Raw genomic sequence first — 19845 nt, 5'->3', positions numbered from 1 at the left:
CTCCCCAAGTGTGAATCAGCTGTTCTCACCTATACATTCAGAGGAACTGTAATGCACCTCTAATTTAAAAACATCTTGAATCTGAGGCTCTTCTGAAGACTTTGAGGCCTCTTTTTAAATTTGTGTAAATTTAATCTTCTGGATTCTAGATTCTAAAGTTGACATTGTTATCGTTTTTAATCCTTGGAATGGAAGAAATTGATATTTTCCTTATGATAGCATAAATTGCATTGTTTTTACAATTGTTTTTTGTCTTACAATGCATCAAGATGATACCCCCAAAATGCAAAATGTTCATGATAACTCACAAAAAAGGCAAATTTGTCTTTTCCACATAAAGTGTTTAGGTGAAATTCCACCTATACAAGTGTGACAAATATGCAAAGAAAAAAATTAGGAAGGGGCAAATACTTGTGACAAATGGCACTTCACATGTAGTCAGATTGTTCCACTGAGATGAAACTGTGCCAGGTGGAGTTATAGCACTTTCAAAATCACGGGCTTGCTCCACATAATAAAAGCAAGGCGCGGAGTTTAGTCTGAGGTCCGGGAAGTACGTGATGTGGTGGAGAATAGGCAGTGGTGGTTCTACACTGAACTGCTCCCCGTATCTATTTAATGAATAGACTAAAACAAAATCATGTTTGCTTCAGCATTGGAAACAATATTGTATTAGGCTAACTTTATTAAAGATTATACACTTTTGCATTCTTTGTCCACACACGTGGGCATCCTAAAATTTTTAGATATTGATCCTTTCTTGATGCAGCGAATTTTCTGAGCAAATGAATAATAATTTCCATAAATGAAAAGGAGAAGGAAGAAAAGGCTTTAGAGGTAAATGCTTTGAAATGCTTCAAATGAACAGATTCTGCCTATAACAGGTCAGGGACAGTGAGGCTGGATCCAGCTACAAGCTACCATAATAATTAAAATAAGTAACTAGCTTACTAGCGTGAGCTAATGCTGATTTTATTCCAAGCTCACCTGTTCAGTTTTATTGCCATTCCTTTTAAAATATTGTCTTTATAGATTTATATGTTGTTTGTCTTGATGTTCTTTTCTTCGATTCTTTGTTTTACTAATATGACCCAATATATGTTCAGTGATACTTAAAATAATATGTTTAAATAGCATTGATTTCTGTATTGTGTTATATTTTTATACTAGTAACTGGTGTTAAATATTTATCTCCACATTAATGAGCCAATGTATTATGGTGTGGGCTGCTGTGGGCCAGAAAGTCCAGGGCCACTTTTTGGTCCCAGTCCGCCCCTGTAATAACGAATGGAGAAAGCGCAGTCAAAGCCCAGGGATTCTGCGTTCCCCGGGAGGCCAGTCGTGAAGTCGATAGTTGACACACAGTGATAGCCAATGAAATTCAAGCATTTTTGAGGCTTTCCACGTGGTGTGGCGTTGCTTAAGTAATAGTATAAAATCGTCTAGACCCTGGTTCGAATCCCGCTCTGGGTGAAAATGTTAGAAAAATGAACCCTTTGTTTTACACTTTTTGCTTATGATTATCATTAAATTATAGCAACTGTGTGGTGAGTGCTAATGTGTTTCATAGCTTAAGAAAAAAAGTCTCAATTGCAAACATGCATTTAGTACTGAAGCATAACTTGATAATGTAATGGCAATATCGTGACAGGGGGATATTTTAGCGCATAACACCGGCACTTTGAGCACTGGCTGGGAGTCAAACCCGGGTCTTCCGCATGACAGGCTAACCACCTACCACTGAGCCACCAGTGCCCTTGTATATTTGGAGCGCATAAAAACAATAATGTTATAGGCTAACATATCATACATCTTTGTAGTCTTTTTGCACACACACGCACGGGTGCGTTACAACAACAACAACAATAATAAAAATAATAATAAATTCGGAGAACTACTACTACTACTACTACTACTAATAATAATAATAATAAAAATTCTAAATGGAGAAAACGCAGTCAAAGAAATACCATCATTGAAGGAGAGCAGAAAATGAAGAATAAATACATATCAGTTTGAGCTTGACACGTTTATGAGCTCTGTCGCTTGCTGTCAATGGGCGCCTAAGAGACAACACATTTTCGGTTTCAGTAGACGCACAATACTCCAGACTAGAACTAGGGTTAGGGTTGACCCTAACGACTGCCCCCTACAGGTAATGAAGGGCATTTTCACAGCTTGCCGCGCGCAGCCGACTACAGAAATTGAACTCAGGTGTGATAAACCACAGTTATTTTTTAACAAGGGGGCAATCACTTTTTCACACAGGGCCATGTAGATTTGGAGTTTTTTTTCTCCCTTAATAACGTAAACCTTCATTTAAAAACTGCATTTTGTGTTCAGTTATGTTATCTTTGACTAATAGTTAACGGTTTTTGATGAGCAGAAACATCTAAGTGTGACAAACATGCAAAAGAATAAGAAATCAGGAAGGGGGCAAATAGTTTTTCACACCACTGTACAAGCACATGAACCCTGTCTTATCCTCACTGCATTGGTTCTATGTGAAATTTCGCATTTTATCTAAATAAATGAAACTTAACTTAATAAAACAATTCGCTGTTAAGTCTGGTTCATCTCAAGATTTCTTGCTATTGGCATCTCAGGGAGTTTTTCTTTGCCACTGTCATTGTCGCCCCCAGCTTGCTCATTAGGGACAATCTTCATTTTGATTTATACACATTTACATACAAACTTTCATAGTTTCTTTTAAATGTGTAAAGCTGCTTTGCGACAATGACAATTGTTAAAAGCGCTATACAAATAAAATTAAATTGAATTGAATTAAATAGTCCTAGCCACATACCAGCTGAGTGCCAGGTCTAACCCAGTGTTTGGACCAAGTCTCTGTCCAATATTTATGCAAGGCTCCAGCACAGCACTCATACTAATCTTATCTTCAATGCCAAACCCTGTTCTAATTTTCAAAATATAGAAATGGTTAGTGTAAGTAAATATGAATTTATTATTTAAATTTTGTCCCTGATGAGTGACAATCGCAAGGAAAAAGTCCCTGAGATGACAATAGGAATGAAACCTGAAGAGGAACCATACTCAACAGGAAACCAATCCTCATTTGGGGGATATCAGATAGCAGAAATTGTTTAGTCATGCCATGTGTAAGGAGGCTGGAAGATCAGTATAACAGGAAAGGTGTTCAAGTCATTTGAAGTCCACTTTTACTGTTCTGAAGGCGAAAGGAGGTCAAACACCATATTAGTATGGTGTTCCTAATAATCCTTTAGGTGAGTGTATAACAAGCACTGTTTTGCACAGACATACATTTCAAACTACTTATTCTATCTCAAAATATGATTAAATTTATGTGTTTACAATTTGAACCAGTTTTAACTGATCTTTTTAACTGTTATGAATCCTAAGAGACATTACAACTTCAAACACTTCACCACAGTGAACTAATACATAACATCTAGATCAGTCCAATTTGACTTGATATTCAAACTTTTATATACCTCAAAGCTTAGGAGCGCAAACATTTTTATGAAACATGTGCAAGATAAAATACACAAAGGAAAAAATTACACATACTTGCAGAGTGTCAGAATCCATTAAGAGTCACAGGAGTCAGTGCAGCGATGTATCATTTTCAAGATTTTTAAAGGTCTAAGAGAAATAAATAGAAAGCTTTTTTAATACGAGTATTTATTACTTTAAATTACTTTACTGTTAAGGTAAAAGTTTGGCTGTAGTTTGATGTTAATGTCGACTAAGTCCTGAAAGCCGGAGCCAAGGGAGATGAAGTTGAAGACAATGTGCACAATAATCACTACTGCTACTGAGAGGTTTAAATCTGAAGAGCAGCAATCAACTGGAGATGCATGGGGCCGAATCAAAGAGAAGTAAAAATCAGTCAACTTCGGAGGGAGATTTGAATCCTTGGATGCCAGTACAAACAAGCAAGACTGGAAAACAAGTTGGCCTGCACATTTCAGGGTGGCCTTTTATTGTGGGCAGGATAAGGTACACCTGTGCACTACTCATGATGTCAGATCAGCATCTTGATGTGGCACACCTGTGAGGTGGGATGGATTATCTCAGCAAAGCAGAAGTGCTCACTATCACACATTTAGACTGATTTGTGAACAATGTTTGAAAGAAATGGTAATATTGTGTATCTGGAATGAATTTTAGATCTTTAAGTCCATCTCATGAAAAATCGGAGCAGAAACAAAGGTGTTGCGTTTATATTTTTGTTGAGTGTAAATATTACAAAAACTGCTTTAAATGATTTGCTCTCTCTCTTCTTTTTGAGCTACACATGGAGCAGTTGCCAGTTCTTGTCGCATAGAGGTCTGTGACTTGCTGCTGAGGATGGCCTCTTGTGGTCTAGTTTGAATGCATGTGGTTCCACTTGACCATGAACATGGTCTACAACTCCACTGATGCAGGCAGTATTCCTCTGATGGCTTGTGACTGCAGTCACTCAATAGTTTAGGGCTCAAATTCCCACAAACAGTTTTTTACCTGAGCCTCCCATAATAAAAGTCTCAACTGAAAAGCCTCCTTACACACGGCATGACTAAACAATTCCTGCTATCTGATATCCCCCAAATGAGGATTGGTTTCCTGTTGAGTATGGTTCCTCTTAAGGTTTCATTCCTATAGTCATCTCAGGGACTTTTTCCTTGCCATTGTCACTCATCAGGGACAAAATTTAAATAATAAATTCATATTTACTCACACTAACCATTTCTATATATTTTTTGCCACAATGACCATTGTTAAATTGTTGAATTGAATTCCATAGTGTACATAAAAACAAATAATGTAGTGTAAAAGCTTACTTTTATTCTTGCACAAAATATTTAAACATTGTACAGTAACAAATCAGACATTTAAAATTCATCTTAATGGAGGTTAATTATTATTTAATTATCAGTTACCACATCATTAGCCTTATCCCCACAGGTTTACAACAAAAAAAACAAGAAACAAATAATGATTAACAAATCAAAAATCCTAAATCAAACAAAGAAAGTTATAAAATGATATAAAAAAAAGATCATAAAATACAGTAACAAGAATCTTAAACAGATCAGAATTGATTAAATAAATCTGATTATTTGTCCACTGATATCAGCATAAACAGAGATGAAGCAAGTTAAGAGATGAGAAAAAGCTAGATATACATATAAAATTTAAATGATTATCTCAGACCATGCCACAGAGTATATGTATGTATGTTTATACAATATTTTAACACGCCGAAAAAAACAGTGAAACAAAATTAGCGCCTAAATAACAAAAATGAACAACAATTACTGAAGATTGAAATCAGTTTATCTTGATGTCTTCATGATGTTTAACCCTAATCCTCAACTCTAATCCTAAAACTCTCACCTTGAGCATCCTCATCATTAATGCTAATGATGAACTAACATAAACTAACAATGATGCTAACAAACTTATTAAATCAAACTGAACTGGAGTAGCCACACCCTGAAAAAAGACAAAGACAGATCAACACATTATACTGCATACTACACTCACCTAAAGGATTATTAGGAACACCTGTTCAATTTCTCATTAATGCAATTATCTAATCAACCAATTACATAGCAGTTGCTTCAATGCATTTAGGGGTGTGGTCCTGGTCAAGACAATCTCCTGAACTCCAAACTGAATGTCAGAATGGGAAAGAAAGGTGATTTAAGCAATTTTGAGCGTGGCATGGTTGTTGGTGCCAGAGGGGCCGGTCTGAGTATTTCACAATCTGCTCAGTTACTGGGATTTTTACGCACAACCATTTCTAGGGTTTATAAAGAATGGTGTGAAAAGGAAAAAAACATTCAGTATGCGGCAGTCCTGTGGGCAAAAATGCCTTGTTGATGCTAGAGGTCAGAGGAGAATGGGCCAACTGATTCAAGCTGATAGAAGAGTAGCTTTGACTAAAATAACCACTTGTTACAACAGAGGTATGCAGCAAAGCATTTGTGAAGCCACAACATGCATAACCTTGAGGCAGATGGGCTACAACAGCAGAAGACCCACCGGGTACCACTCATCTCCACTACAAATAGAAAAAAGAGGCTACAATTTGCACGAGCTTACCAAAATTGGACATTTGAAGATACAGCAAGATGCTATCCTATTAATATGGGCCAATATTTCTAAAGAATGCTTTCAGCACCTTGTTGAATCAATGCCACATAGAATTAAGGCAGTTCTGAAGGCGAAAGGGGGTCAAACACCATATTAGTATGGTGTTCCTAATAATCCTTTAGGTGAGTGTATAACAAGCACTGTTTTGCACAGACATACATTTCAAACTACTTATTCTATCTCAAAATATGATTAAATTTATGTGTTTACAATTTGAACCAGTTTTAACTGATCTTTTTAACTGTTATGAATCCTAAGAGACATTACAACTTCAAACACTTCACCACAGTGAACTAATACATAACATCTAGATCAGTCCAATTTGACTTGATATTCAAACTTTTATATACCTCAAAGCTTAGGAGCGCAAATATTTTTATGAAACACGTGCAAGATAAAATACACAAAGGAAAAAATTACACATACTTGCAGAGTGTCAGAATCCATTAAGAGTCACAGGAGTCAGTGCAGCGATGTATCATTTTCAAGATTTTTAAAGGTCTGAGAGAAATAAATAGAAAGCTTTTTTAATACGAGTATTTATTACTTCAAATTACTTTACTGTTAAGGTAAAAGTTTGGCTGTAGTTTGATGTTAATGTCGACTAAGTCCTGAAAGCCGGAGCCAAGGGAGATGAAGTTGAAGACAATGTGCACAATAATTACTACTGCCACTGAGAGGTTTAAATCTGAAGAGCAGCAATCAATTGAAGATGCATGGGGCCGAATCAAAGAGAAGTAAAAATCAGTCAACTTCGGAGGGAGATTTGAATCCTAGAATGCCAGTACAAACAGGCAAGACTGGAAAACAAGTTGGCCTGGCAGGGCTCATCCTTAGGAAAGCTCACCACACCAGAAGAGTGGCAGGCAATCAGCTAGGAGTTGTGCAGAATTCATTGCACACCCACGTGGATACACTAAGAAGATCCTCAGACAGAAGAGGTGTGGTCAGAGTGAATGTTCTTAAGAGGCGGGTAATGGGTAACTCTGCATCATCTATAGTGACAGTGCAAGAGAGTAAGACCTTGGGCCATGCAGAAAGTTACTGTCATGATTCGGGTGGTTCTGGCTGTTGTAGTTGCTGGGGGCACAAACGGGCAGGTCTAGGCGCAAAGGGGTGTTTTTAGACAAAAGAGTCTTTTAATAAGATGACATAAAACATGTAACCTAAAGAAACAACCATAAAGGGAACAAACTCAACTATAAACAGAGGCTCCAGGACATGACACACAGGACTGAGACTTTATGACGAAACATAAGCACTATGGCTAAACATACAATGCATAGGCTCCATGGCGAAACAGAAGCTCTATGACTAAACATACAATGCAGATGAGCTGGGCATGGAGCTGAAACTGGACAAGACAAGCACAGAGACACGGAGGGACCAGAGGATGAGAAACGCTGAGAGACTAACGACACAGACTAGGGACATGGCAATCAGCTAAGAACGGCTATTAGCTAAACATGATAACTAGCTAACCCTGGCTATCAGCTACACATGGTCTTAGCTAAACATGATAATTAGCTAACCATAGCTAGTAGCTAAGCATGGCAACTAGCTACACGTTCACTCAGCTAAACTTTTACCTAGCCACACAGACAATTAGCTATCCTATAGCTAGACACTCTAGGATACCACAAATGGGGAAAACACACTCAACACTACTAACACAAAGCACAACATTTCACGATACTGAATCAACTCTAAACAGACACGGTAACCTTACGGACATATAAAAATTACAACACTTGAGCCTCTTTTAACCAATGTTGAACAGAATGTAAATTCACATATAACTGAAAATACAAAGTATACAAAACAAAATAAACCAAAACACCCACTTACATGACAGTTATTATAAATCAACAACGCGCAACCCAGTTTCCCCAGACTAACCAGCTATTTATAGAAGTTTTAATGACCTGCCTCGGATCAGGTGAGCTCCAGCTTCTGGGAAACTGAGTCTGCCAAACTAAAACTACAAAAACAAAAACAGTTCCCTCTAGTGGCGAACCCTTACAGTTACCAGCTCTGCCAGAACTCTCCTCAGAGTTTAACATCAAGGAACCAAACTGGAAAGAGGTTGAGGAGCTCATCAGAGCTGCTGGAACTAGCTGGTCCCTGTGGAGAACTACAAGATACAGTCTACAAGAGGTGCTGCAGACCCTTGCAGCACTATGGAACACTATCAAAGTAATTTAATAGTGTCTACACACAGCCAGTACCTCTGCTAGGTTTGTTAAATATTAGATCTCTTACCTCTAAAGTGCTTACTGTTAATGAAACTATCACAAATTAGAAATTTGATATACTGTGTTTAACAGAAACCTGGATTAAAAAGAATGAGTGTATAGCATTAAACAAAGCTAGTCCTCCGGGATACAGCTACTGTACATACATCAGCCTCGGCTAACTTGTAGAAGAGAAGCCATTGCAGTTATTTATAAAGATAATTTGACTATTGTACAAAAACATGGACACAAATTTAACACATTTGAAGTTCTCCATAGTAACATAATTGTAGCCATAAATAATAAGCCTGCTCAGTCAACCCTGCTATTTATTATTTATAAATCACCGCTATACTCTGAATTTCTTTGTGAATTTCCAGATTCCAATTGCTGTAGAGTTTAATATCCATTTTGAGAATCCAGAGAACCCATCTGTCCACACCTCACTCATTAGGAGTAAATCAGTGTGTAGTAGAACTCACTCATAAAGCGGGTCACACTTATATCTTATATAATATTTTTAGGATTAAGTTTAAGAAATAAAGTGACAATTTTACAGTCTGAAGTTATCTCAGATCATTATCTTGTCTGATTTAAAGTTTGTCATAGTAATAATGTACGCACAGTGCCGCACTACCGCATTAAACGTGCATTCACATCAACTACCTCATAGAGTTTTATCAGAAAGAACTTGATCAGGCGACTGAATATTTAGAGTCAATGTTCCATTATACCTATAATGTAGCTCCAGTTAAAAGAAAAATTACTAGAGATAAGAAACTCACTCTGTGGTATAATCATTACACGTGCACTTTTAAACAAACTCTTTGAAAATTAGAACGCTCATCGTAGCATCAAAATAAATTGTTAGTATTTTACCAGTCAGTTGTCCAAGTACAGGTCAATATCAAACCTCCCCTTTATCTCTAAGATCCTGGAGAAGATAGTAGCGCAGCAGCTATGTTCATATTTACATAGGAATAGCAACCCAAAGCTTAATGAGACACAGCAGCTAGATTTAGAAAAGATAAAATAAAATCATAGTGAAAGAGAGGTGGTAGTGACAATTGGCTGTGCTGACTTACTGCTCACATCTACCCTACTGTTTAGAAGCAACAATATTTAATAAAACTTATAACTAATTTTAATTAATTTGCATCTAGTGTCAGTCTCAGTAAATGCATTTATTGATGAGTAGTCTCGTGCAGTCTGGTGAAGCATGCATACACACTTACCATCAGTGTCCCAAAATCAGAGGACATGGCAGGGTTCAGGGTTGAATAAGTGTCACTGTCAAAGATTTTATCATTCTAGGGTGGAAATGAGAGTTAAGATGTGAGCTAAATATGCCATGTACATGGTAACATACAACACAGAAGCAGAAAAATTACACATACCTGCAGAGTGTCATAATCCGTTGACACAGTCATGGGGGTAAGTGCTGTGTCTACATTATCCATAGGATTTTTAAAGCTCTGAGAGAAATAATAATAATAATAAAAAAAAACTTTAGTATTTATTACTTATTTATTAAGGTGAAAGTTTGGCTTCAGTTTAATGAGGATGTGGACCATATCCTGAAAGCCACAGCCAAGCCATCTCAGGATAGAATAGGGAAGGCACATGAGGCAATTGATCAGCCAAAAGCTCTGGGAGAGCATGATTCCTGCCGGCATCATAAAAACCTGTTGAGAGCCATTATACTGTAGATTTCATTATCTTAGGGATTTCCACCAGCAGGCATCATCAACCAGCAACCAAACAGTTTTCTGTTGTCAGAAACAAGAGTTGACTCTTCACTGGAAAGACAGGACAGAGAAAAACTTTGAAATAAAGATGGCCAAATACAAGGGGCTAGCAAGAAAATGACAACGCTGGGGGTGTAGAACTCAATGCAGCCCCATCAAGAGTGTGTTAAGGCTTACTGATCGAACGGTTGAGGAGTTAATCCCCAACTTCGCCAGTTTGCCATTGTTGTGCCCTTGAGCAAGGCTCTTAACCCTGTCTGACCCTTTGCTCTGATCCCTGCCTACTAATAAGAAGCTGAGATATGCAAAAATAAAGAATTTCAATGAGCAGTAATGTAAATATGACAAAGGCTGAACTTATACTCTCATAAGCTTATCAAGAGATGTGTGTTAGAAAAAAACAGCTTTATAGAACTTTACGAAGACACAAAGTAAAAATTTTTCTTAGTACCTCAAGATATGTGTCCCCCTCTGCTCTTCTCTTCTTCCTATTCCTGTTCTTCCTATGGCATAGAAAATGCATGTTTAATTTGTTTCTGATTAATACTGGATTAAGTTTTATGGTGCAGATTTATGAAGTCATGAAGAAACAATTCAGTCACTCACTTAATGCACAGAACGGCAGGAAGAAGAGAGAGAAGTAGAGCAGGAACAAGTGCAGCAACTCCCCATACAGCATACAACTTCCAAACCTCTGCTGAGCTCTCCTCAGTACCTGAAATAAAGAAAAGCTTTTAGGCTATTTACAGAAAATAATACTATTTGTACTTGTATTTGTGTAAAATAAAAAAATATATTAATTTAAAAATTTATTAATTAAATCCTATAAATTAAAAAATAAAATAAAGTTATACGGTATAAAAATTTTTTTATTATTCAGCAGTGTTGTAAGATAATTTTATAATTAAAAATAGCCCTAATTATTTTAAAATATGACACTTACCTAACACATGCAGGAGTGTTGGTGTGGAGTTGTGCTGTCCCAGCTGGTTGTGAGCAGTGCAGTAGTACAGTCCGCTGTGCTGGGAGCTGATGTTGCTGATGATGTAATTCTGGCCTGTTGTCAGCAGTGTGTCTGCAGCTGCTCTTTGCTTAAACCAGGTGTAATTAAGAACAGGAGGGTTTGCATCACTGCTACAGCTCAGAGTCACTGAATCCCCCTCCACTGTGTCTCCAGAGGGAAAAACCACTGCTCTGGTGTTTTTAGGGTAATCTGATTAGAAATAAAACACCTGAATCAGGGGGTTGGTGGGCATTTACTGCTGCTAACTTCTATGTGAGTAATTCTGCTTTTAGTCCTGTGTTTAGTAAGTGAAAAGCATATGAAGCATGAAGAATATTAAATTTCTTTGCCTTGTATGGCTTTCACTGTGTTGTGGGTCATTATAAATCTTCATTATAAAGCGGCATCCTCTCAGTTTTAAAGCTTATCCCACTGGCATGGCCAGTAGGGTCATGTAGGTATCAGTCACCACCTGATACAATAATATAATGCCTAGGTGCGATTCTGTATCATGACATCATACACTATAAATCATAAATATCCAGATTTATTTTTTTCTATGTTCTTTTGTCAATTTTACGACATGGAACCTTAAAAAACAACTTGTCAAAAGTAATTTAAAATAATTTAAACGTTTTTTACTTCACAACTGAATTGAACATGTAATTAAGTGTTGCTCGTTACTTATAACATTAGTTTTCTTCCTTAAAAAACAAGTACCGCATTTAAACAATAGAAATTACACAAGTTTAACATTTAACTTCGAATTAAATTAAAACAAAAAATTTGCATTTTACTGAGCAACATATATAGCAATGCTGTTATTTTACCTGCCGTAATTGGTATTTCTAAACAAATATAGCAAACAAGTTACTCCTACCACACGGGATAAAAATGTCAGAATATAGCACAAGTGAGATTATTTTTAAAAAAGTGATGTTTTAACTGCCTTAAATGAGTGGGTTTAAGACTAATTCACTCACAGAGTTTAAATTTAATAGCAGAGTAATAGATTTTTTTTCCACAGCTATTAATAAAATATTTTAAAATGTAACTGAAAGTGATAGCATCCAATTTTTATGAAGGACCTGAAACACAAGCATGCCTTTTTTACAGTAAGTAAAATAATGTTATTTTAACAGATGATCATGTTATTTTAAAATGGTGTATAAATATTTTGATCTAAGTGTTTTATTTAAGAACATTGCCCCCTCAAACTGTGGTTAAGGACTGAATAGTCAGTTTTGCTGTACAGCTACACAAAGTATCACACTGCACTTACACAACACATCCAGGAGTGTTGGTGTGGAGTTGTGCTGTCCCAGCTTGTTGTGAGCAGTGCAGTAGTACAGTCCGCTGTGCTGAGAGCTGATGCTGCTGATGCTGTAATTCTGGCCTGTTGTCAGCAGTGTGTCTGCAGCTGCTCTCTGTTTAAACCAGGAGTAGTTGAGAACAGGAGGGTTTGCATCACTGCTACAGCTCAGAGTCACTGAATCCCCCTCCACTGTGTCTCCAGAGGAAAGAACCACTGCTCTGGTGTTTTTAGGGGGATCTGATGAGAAATAAAACACCTGAATCAGCTGTTTAAAAAACGGTGTAGCATTTGTATTACTACCTAAAACAAAATAGCCTACGAGTTGTTATGACCATCGAAGGAACAAGAAAATGCAGATAGGTCTGGCATTTCCTAACTAACAATGAGTAAATTAATAACACACTTACAGTCAGGTCCATTTATTCTGGAATTAAATAAATAAGTTTTTGATATTTGGCTGATATACACCACCATGTTGAAAGTAAAATTTAAGGCTTAAGATGTGAGCAAAGTCAATACTTAAAGCTCTTATTCAAAGGGGTTTGAAAGAAGTATGGTATTATCCATTCAAAAGTTATACATACAACTCTTTTTTTTTTTGCTTTGTTAAAAATTCACAACTGTCTGAAGTCATGGACATGACCAAATGCTGAGTTTCCTTTTTTGAGATGCTTTGCCGGGCCCTTACTTTAGCTGCCTTTAGCTGTTCCTTTTAGTTATGCTAAAGATCTCGGAGATCTCGTTGCATGGATGCCCCGTGTGGTCTGCCTGGAATGTGTGTGGTAACTGGGGACGGTTCCACTTTTCCACAAAGACGGCCAGCTGTTCTCAGAGGACTTGTGACTTCAGTTGCTTAATAGGTCAACTATATAGAGCATGCATACTCAAAAACCTTAGAAATGTAAGGGACTGCCCCTTAGAGAGCACTGTGGCTATGTTTGTTTTTTGTGTGTATTTTTGTTAGAAGACCCAGTTTCCCAGAAGGCACCTCGGTCAGGTGATGACGAAGTTAGGTACATTATAAAAAGCTGTTAGTTCTGGGAAACTGGGTCGAGCATTAATAATGTCTAGTGGGCTTTTGGTTTGTGTCGTTTGAATTTAGTTTTAGTGTTAAACTGGCTCTGAGAACTTGTTTTTTGTGTTGAATGTAGCTGTGTGTATCTTTGATTTTCCTTTAGTTTATGAGTATGGAATATGTGATTATTGTCCCTGTGTTTCTAGTTACTCATGTTTGTTTCTTCTTTAAGTCTCTGGTGTCTCTTCCCACTTTCTAGTGTGCTTCCTCAGTCTCTGGTGTTTCTCCAGGTCTTTAAGCAAAGCCCTAAGCCTAAGTAAGATCTCCGAGCATGTGTGGCTGCGTGTGTGTCTGCCGCTCATAGGAGCGTGGGTGAGTGTGTGTCTGCCGCTCATAAGAGCGTGGGTAAGTATGGATGTGTGCGTGGTCCACTCATAGGAGCGTGTGTGCGTGGTCCGCTCATAGAAGCGCGTGTGCGTGGTCCGCTCATAGGAGCGCGTGTGCGTGGTCCGCTCATAGGAGCGTGTGGCGCTCGTAGTAGCATGGGAAGTTCACCTACATCCTAAAGAGCTTTGTTTATATGTTTGGGGTACATCTTCAGGGCCTGTGTCACAACACAGAGTAATTGTTATATGTTTCAGGTATTAGAGCCTGTATGTCAGAGACGGTGTTACAACACCGAGCTCGTGTTATGTCTCAAGTATTAGAGCCTGTATTGCTGAAGGGACTGTATCTCAACGAAGGGCCTGGGTTATGTTTCAAGCTTCCAGAGTCATGGATGTGTTATGTTTATTGTAACCTTGAATGTGTTTCGTTACTTGTACCCTTGAGTGTCTTCTACTTCCAGAGCCAGTGTTTTGGTTTGTTTAGTGTGAGTATGATTTGTTTGTGTTTATTAAAAGACTTATTTCAAAAACCCTCTGCATTTATGCCTGCTCTCTCCGCCCACGGCGATAACATCAGCCCGATACACCCGCTTCATGACAAGAAATACATAAATGTTGCCTAAAGCAACCCATGGCATGCCCAGGCTCCAATATTCAAAGGGAATTTGTTTTTAAATACAGTGCCTTGAAAAATTATTCATTTGTACTGTATGTATACATGTGTGTCAAATGCTAATTTTTATGCTGATTCTTATGAACTTATTTCTAACTTGTTCTGTGCATGCTTTGATGAAGAAAGCCCTTGTTATTTTTCTGCCTTGATTAAATGAATGCAATATGTTCTCAGTTAATGAGCTATAGAGCAGAGATACAGAAAATGGCTAAATATGAAACGATGCAACAATAAAACAGACACAATGTTAATTCAAGCCTTTAAATAGGCAAACAACACACAGATGGTGAAAAACAATTTGATCCCTTTCAAAAGCTACACTCGATGCTGTGTGAAAACGCTATGGAAACGCTCTTTGTGGACCGGTTGTTGAAGCATGTGTCAAATACGGCAAAAATTTTGGCATATATAACCTCGGTCAGGTAACATCATTCGATTAGGTGTACCTGGAGGTTATAAATAGGCATGAACCAGAAACGTCCTTTTATGGCTGCAAAGGTCACTATGGAGAGACAGCTGTGGCTTAACCTCAGGCATCAAGGAAAGGGATCGCGCTCTCCTCCTTGATGCCTAATCTCACCTTCCGGCCTTTTTGGCGATGCCGTAAAGACCGCCGCGCAAAAGGAGAGTGTGGCGAGCCCAGCACTCCCTCGTAGAGAATGGGGTGGGACTCGCCGTGCTTCACAATCCGCCTTAAGGAGGCCAGACCTGAGGAGCATCATCTCCTCTAAAAAGGAGTCCTGAGGCTTATGTGTCCAGGACCATAGGATGTCTCCCCCCGGGGAGGGGCGCCTAAAAAATTCCAATAAGGAATATAAACTCCTTTCTGGGTTCTCAGGAGGCCATGGTTCAATCTCGGTCACCACTGGTGTTTCGGGGAGCAGCGGTCTCCAGCGAAATGTTAGGTGTTTGGTTCCTTCCTGCCATGTTTCAGGATGCCGAACATCTAACATGTCATAGGGCACAGCTGTCTCCTGCGCGTGTCGAATCCATTCTCAATATTCTAAAGAAGATTAAGCTAGGCCAGAAAGTAACTATAATTACTTTCAGAGAGTGTTAGGTCTCATGGCAGCTGGTTCCATGGTGGTACTAGACCCTTGGACCTTTTGCACATGTGATCGCTTCAGTTGTGGCAGGGGATTTCATCAAAGGGCCAATCCCCAGAGGCAATAAGGGTTACGCGCCAAGCATTTTGTACCCTTTCTATGTGGTTTAGACCCCGGTTTTTGACTCTGGGTCCCACTCTAGGTCCGTGTTGTCGTCGCAAACTGCTAACGACAGATGCTTCCCTCACAGGCTGGGGTCTAAGATGGCCGTCCAGCCCAAGGGATCTGTAGAGGTCATCTTCTCGCATGACACATCAATTGCCTCGAAATACTCCCTCCAGCAGCTGAGAGGCTACCATGTCCTAGTGCGGATGGACAACACTCGATAGTCTTGTCAATAATCACCTGGGAAGACTGTGCTCGTGCCGCTGGGAAAAGCTAGTGCACCAGATTCTGCTTTGGGGCACAGGACAAGTTTCTGTCCCTCAGGCAATTTACATGCCAGGGCATATGAATATGGGAGCAGACTTGCTGTAAAGAAAAGCTGTGACACACAGGGTTTGGAAACCCCACCCCGAAGTAGTCAGGCGATGGCCAATACGTGGCTCAGACTGCATCTTATGCATTTTTTCCCGTAGCTCTGCTCTCGGGAGTTCTGGGAAAGGTCCGTCAGCAAGTCTTGCTGACCAGTGTGTGATGTTCAGATCTAATTTCTCTCCTGTAAGGAGGGAGCTTCTGTCGCAGGTGCAGGGGACAACATTACATCCCCAGCCCGAGTTCTTCTACCATGTCTGGCCCCAGAGGAGGACCAGTGAAGAGAGGCTGGTCTTCCAGCCAGTATAAATGAAACTATACTAAGTGCTAGAACTCCCTCTACTAGAAAAAGTAATGCCCTCAAATGGACTGTTTTGAAACTTGGTGCATAGTAAAATATGTAGACCCAGTCCACTGCCAAATTGTTTCAGTGCTGGAGTTTCTACAAGAAAATTAACCTCTGGCTTATGCCCTAATATTCTCAGAATGTACGTAGTCGCTATTTCAGCTTGTCATGTTCTGACTGATAAAGTTTCTGTGGAAAGCACTCTTTAGTTGCCTGCTTTATTCGTGGAACTAAACTAAACGGCCTGACACCCCTTTTGAACCACTAGAGTCAGCGCCCTTCAGGCTTCTGACACTAAAGATGGTTTTTCTCATGGCCATTAGTTCTCTGAAGAGAATTGGAGATTTGCAGGCTTTGTCATCCTCCCCATCTTACTTAGACTTTGCCCCTGGGCTAGTCAAAGCTATTCTGCATCCTTACCCTAACTAACTTCCGAAGGTTCCATTCTCGACTTTGCACCCAGTTGTTCATGAAGCCTCTGTCCTCCGCCATTTACAGCTCCGGAGCAGGAAAGACTTCACTTACTGTGTCTAGTTCGTGCTCTTCAGATTTACAGTAAATTTACCACGCTAGCCAGTGGCCTGAATCAGAGCAGGTTCTTTTATGTTATAGGGGCTGCAGCCGAAGGGCGGCCGCCACTAGACAAACATTGTCACATTGGGTAAAAGATGCTATTGCCCCTGCCTACGAGGCGCATAGTCACACTTCGCCTTTAGGATTCAGGGATTATTCGATCAGGGGGATTGCCTCATCAATTGCACTGGAAAGGGGTGTCCCCTTGCAGCAAGTGTGTGATGCAGCATGTTGGTCCTCTCTGCACACATTTGTCAGATTTTATAGTTTGGATGTCCATGCTACTCAGCTCCCTAAAGTTATATCTGAGACCTCCTTGGCTATTGTGCGCACACTACACAACCTCTGGAGGTCCAGACACTTGCAGTGCGGTGGCGTTGGTATTCTCGTTCCGATAACGTTTTCACGCAGCATTGAGTGTAGCTTTTGAAAGGGAACGTCTCGGGTTACTTTGCTGTAACCCTGTTCCCTGGAAAAGCGGGAACGAGATTTATAATCCCCAGGTGCACCTAATCAAATGACGTCACCTGACCGAGGTTATATATGCAAAACATTTTGCCGTGTTTGGCACACACGATTCAACAACCGGTCGCGCGAAGAGCGTTTCTATAGCGTTTTCACGCAAGCTTTTTCAGGGAACAGGGTTACAGCAAAGTAACTCAAGACGTTTATCAAACTACAAAAAGGTTGTACACTTTACTTACATAACACATTTAGTAGTGTTGGTGTGGAGCTGTGCCGTCCCAGCTTGTTGTGAGCAGTGCAGTAGTACAGTCCGCTGTGCTGGGAGCTGATGTTGCTGATGCTGTAATTCTGGCCTGTTGTCAGCAGTGTGTCTGCAGCTGCTCTCTGCTTAAACCAGGAGTAGGTGAGAACAGGAGGGTTTGCATCACTGCAACAGCTCAGAGTCACTGAACTTCCTTCCACCATGTCACCGGAAGAAAGAACCACTGTTCTGGTGTTTTTAGGGGAATCTAATTAGAAATAAAAAACTTGAATCAAAGGGTGTTTGTTTAGCTGTTTTTTAAGGTTCAGAATTTTTATTAGTACATAGAATAAAATAGATACATGATATACCATTTATGAGCTTCCTAATAATTTTAGGAAGTTTTGTCACAGAGTGCCAATAGTTTATTTTCTTCTTACTTCCTCATTTAGTTGTACCATATTTTGTACTGCCATTATTTTATACATTTCAACCTTGCCAAGTGACCAATAGTGGCATCTTTGTTATGCTGAAGGTTTAAACCTGTGACTTCCAGTAGTGCAATATCAACTGAGCTACCAGTGCACTACATGTCAATCCGGCTACTTGATAGTATACTGCGGTCCATGAATGCATCTAGCTGGCCCATTATTATAGACTATTTCTTGCTGTAGAAATCTTTTTAAAGATAATGCAGTCGCTCTTTAGCTACAGCCTCATTAACATGAAAATGCAAATAGGAAAACAGTGAGTGGCGTAATGACACTCCTACAAAAGCGTAGATACATTTTGGCACAAAGGTAAAAAACTTTTTTGCTATTTTGCCTCTGTACATCACCACATTAATTTTGGGGAAACCAGGACCTTCAGCTTTAATTTATATGATCTGACAAAAGTGTCAAAAAACTTTTTTTTTTTTTTTTTGTCAAAGAATTTAAATTTTTGACATAAAAATCCCTTTTTGGTGAATAATGCAAAAAGTCACAATTACAAACAGATTGATTGCTTTTAATACTTGGAGGAAAATCTTATGCAGTCAACATCTTTCTGTAGTCAGGAACCCATCTTCCTCTCTTGAGATGATGCCTTCAGCTGCAGCTGGTTTGTGGGTCTTTCTATCTTCAATATTGACTTCAGTAACTAAAATGCATGCTCTACTCAGTTAATAGCAGGTGACTGACTTGGGTATTTCACGACCCGCCAAGCCACAGCCCTGCCATGATCATCTGTGCACTCCGGTCCTATGATCCGCCCTGCGGCTTACTTTTTACGCCGCCTCTTTCTCCACTCTGCACACCAGTGCTCAATCTATAATCACCTCTCCCCCCTACTTAACTTGCACTCAGACTATACCTCCTCTCCAGATTATTGTGTACTCATCATGTCCAATATTCCAGCGCTCTTTCTTGCCTTGCCTTGCCTTGCCTTGCCTTATCGTTTTCAACTTCGCCTACCAGCTGCCCTTGGCCCACATGACATGACCACCGCTCGCATGCCACTCTTCACATTTAGCGTCCACCCTACAACTCTCAGCTCTTTTATAGCATGGTGAAAGCCCGAGATCTAATACTGATAATTTTTATGAAAGACCTGAAACACAAGTTGTTGTTTTTTACAGGTAATAAAAGAATGTTATTTTAAGTGATGATCATGTTATTTTAAAATGGTGTATAAATATTTTTATCTATCCAAGTGTTTTATTTAATAACATTGCCCCTCAAACTGTGGTTAAGGACTGAATAGATTTTGGTACAGAAAAAATAGTCAGTCAAAAAGATCAACTTTGTACAGCTACACAAACGTTTTACACTGAACTTACAAAACACATCCAGGAGTGTTGGTGTGGACTTTTGCTGTCCCAGCTGGTTGCGAGCAATGCAGTAGTACAGTCCGCTGTGCTGGGAGCTGATGCTGCTGATGCTGTAATTCTGGCCTGTTGTCAGCAGTGTGTTTGCAGCTGCTCTCTTCTTAAACCAGGAGTAGGTAAGAACAGGAGGGTTTGCATCACTGCTACAGCTCAGAGTCACTGAATCTCCCTCCACTGTGTCTCCAGAGGAAAGAACCACTGCTCTGGTGTTTTTAGGGGAATCTGATTGGAAATAAAACACCTGGATCAGCTGGAGTAATCAGTTGTTTTAAAACA

The 19845-nt window shown here is 39.4% G+C and overlaps 1 protein-coding gene and 1 long non-coding RNA gene across 3 annotated transcripts in view; both read right to left on the bottom strand.

Annotated features, from left to right (window-relative positions):
- The window catches only part of LOC128518710 (sialoadhesin-like), a 1187000-nt gene that overhangs the window by 93445 nt on the left and 1073710 nt on the right, over positions 1-19845 (bottom strand). Inside the window, exons 15-18 of the mRNA XM_053491953.1 lie at positions 19522-19791; positions 17701-17970; positions 12391-12660; positions 11049-11318 (exon numbers count right to left, since the gene is read on the bottom strand). Coding sequence (XP_053347928.1) covers positions 11049-11318; positions 12391-12660; positions 17701-17970; positions 19522-19791 — 1080 coding nt within the window. The remainder of the gene's footprint in view (positions 1-11048; positions 11319-12390; positions 12661-17700; positions 17971-19521; positions 19792-19845) is intronic.
- LOC128518561 (uncharacterized) lies at positions 5040-10604 on the bottom strand. Of its 2 annotated transcripts, XR_008357746.1 has the most exons (5): positions 10557-10604; positions 9755-9832; positions 9593-9667; positions 6550-6624; positions 5040-5460 (listed from the first exon to the last, which is right to left on the bottom strand). It is a non-coding gene; the product is annotated as an uncharacterized LOC128518561 (long non-coding RNA). The 2 variants fall into 2 exon arrangements; XR_008357747.1 differs by lacking the exons at positions 9593-9667; positions 9755-9832; positions 10557-10604 and adding an exon at positions 7972-7993.

This window comes from Clarias gariepinus, chromosome 3 (assembly GCF_024256425.1).
Source record: "Clarias gariepinus isolate MV-2021 ecotype Netherlands chromosome 3, CGAR_prim_01v2, whole genome shotgun sequence".
In the NCBI taxonomy this organism is placed as follows: Eukaryota; Metazoa; Chordata; class Actinopteri; order Siluriformes; family Clariidae; genus Clarias; species Clarias gariepinus.
This window is presented reverse-complemented; position numbering and strand designations above follow the sequence as displayed.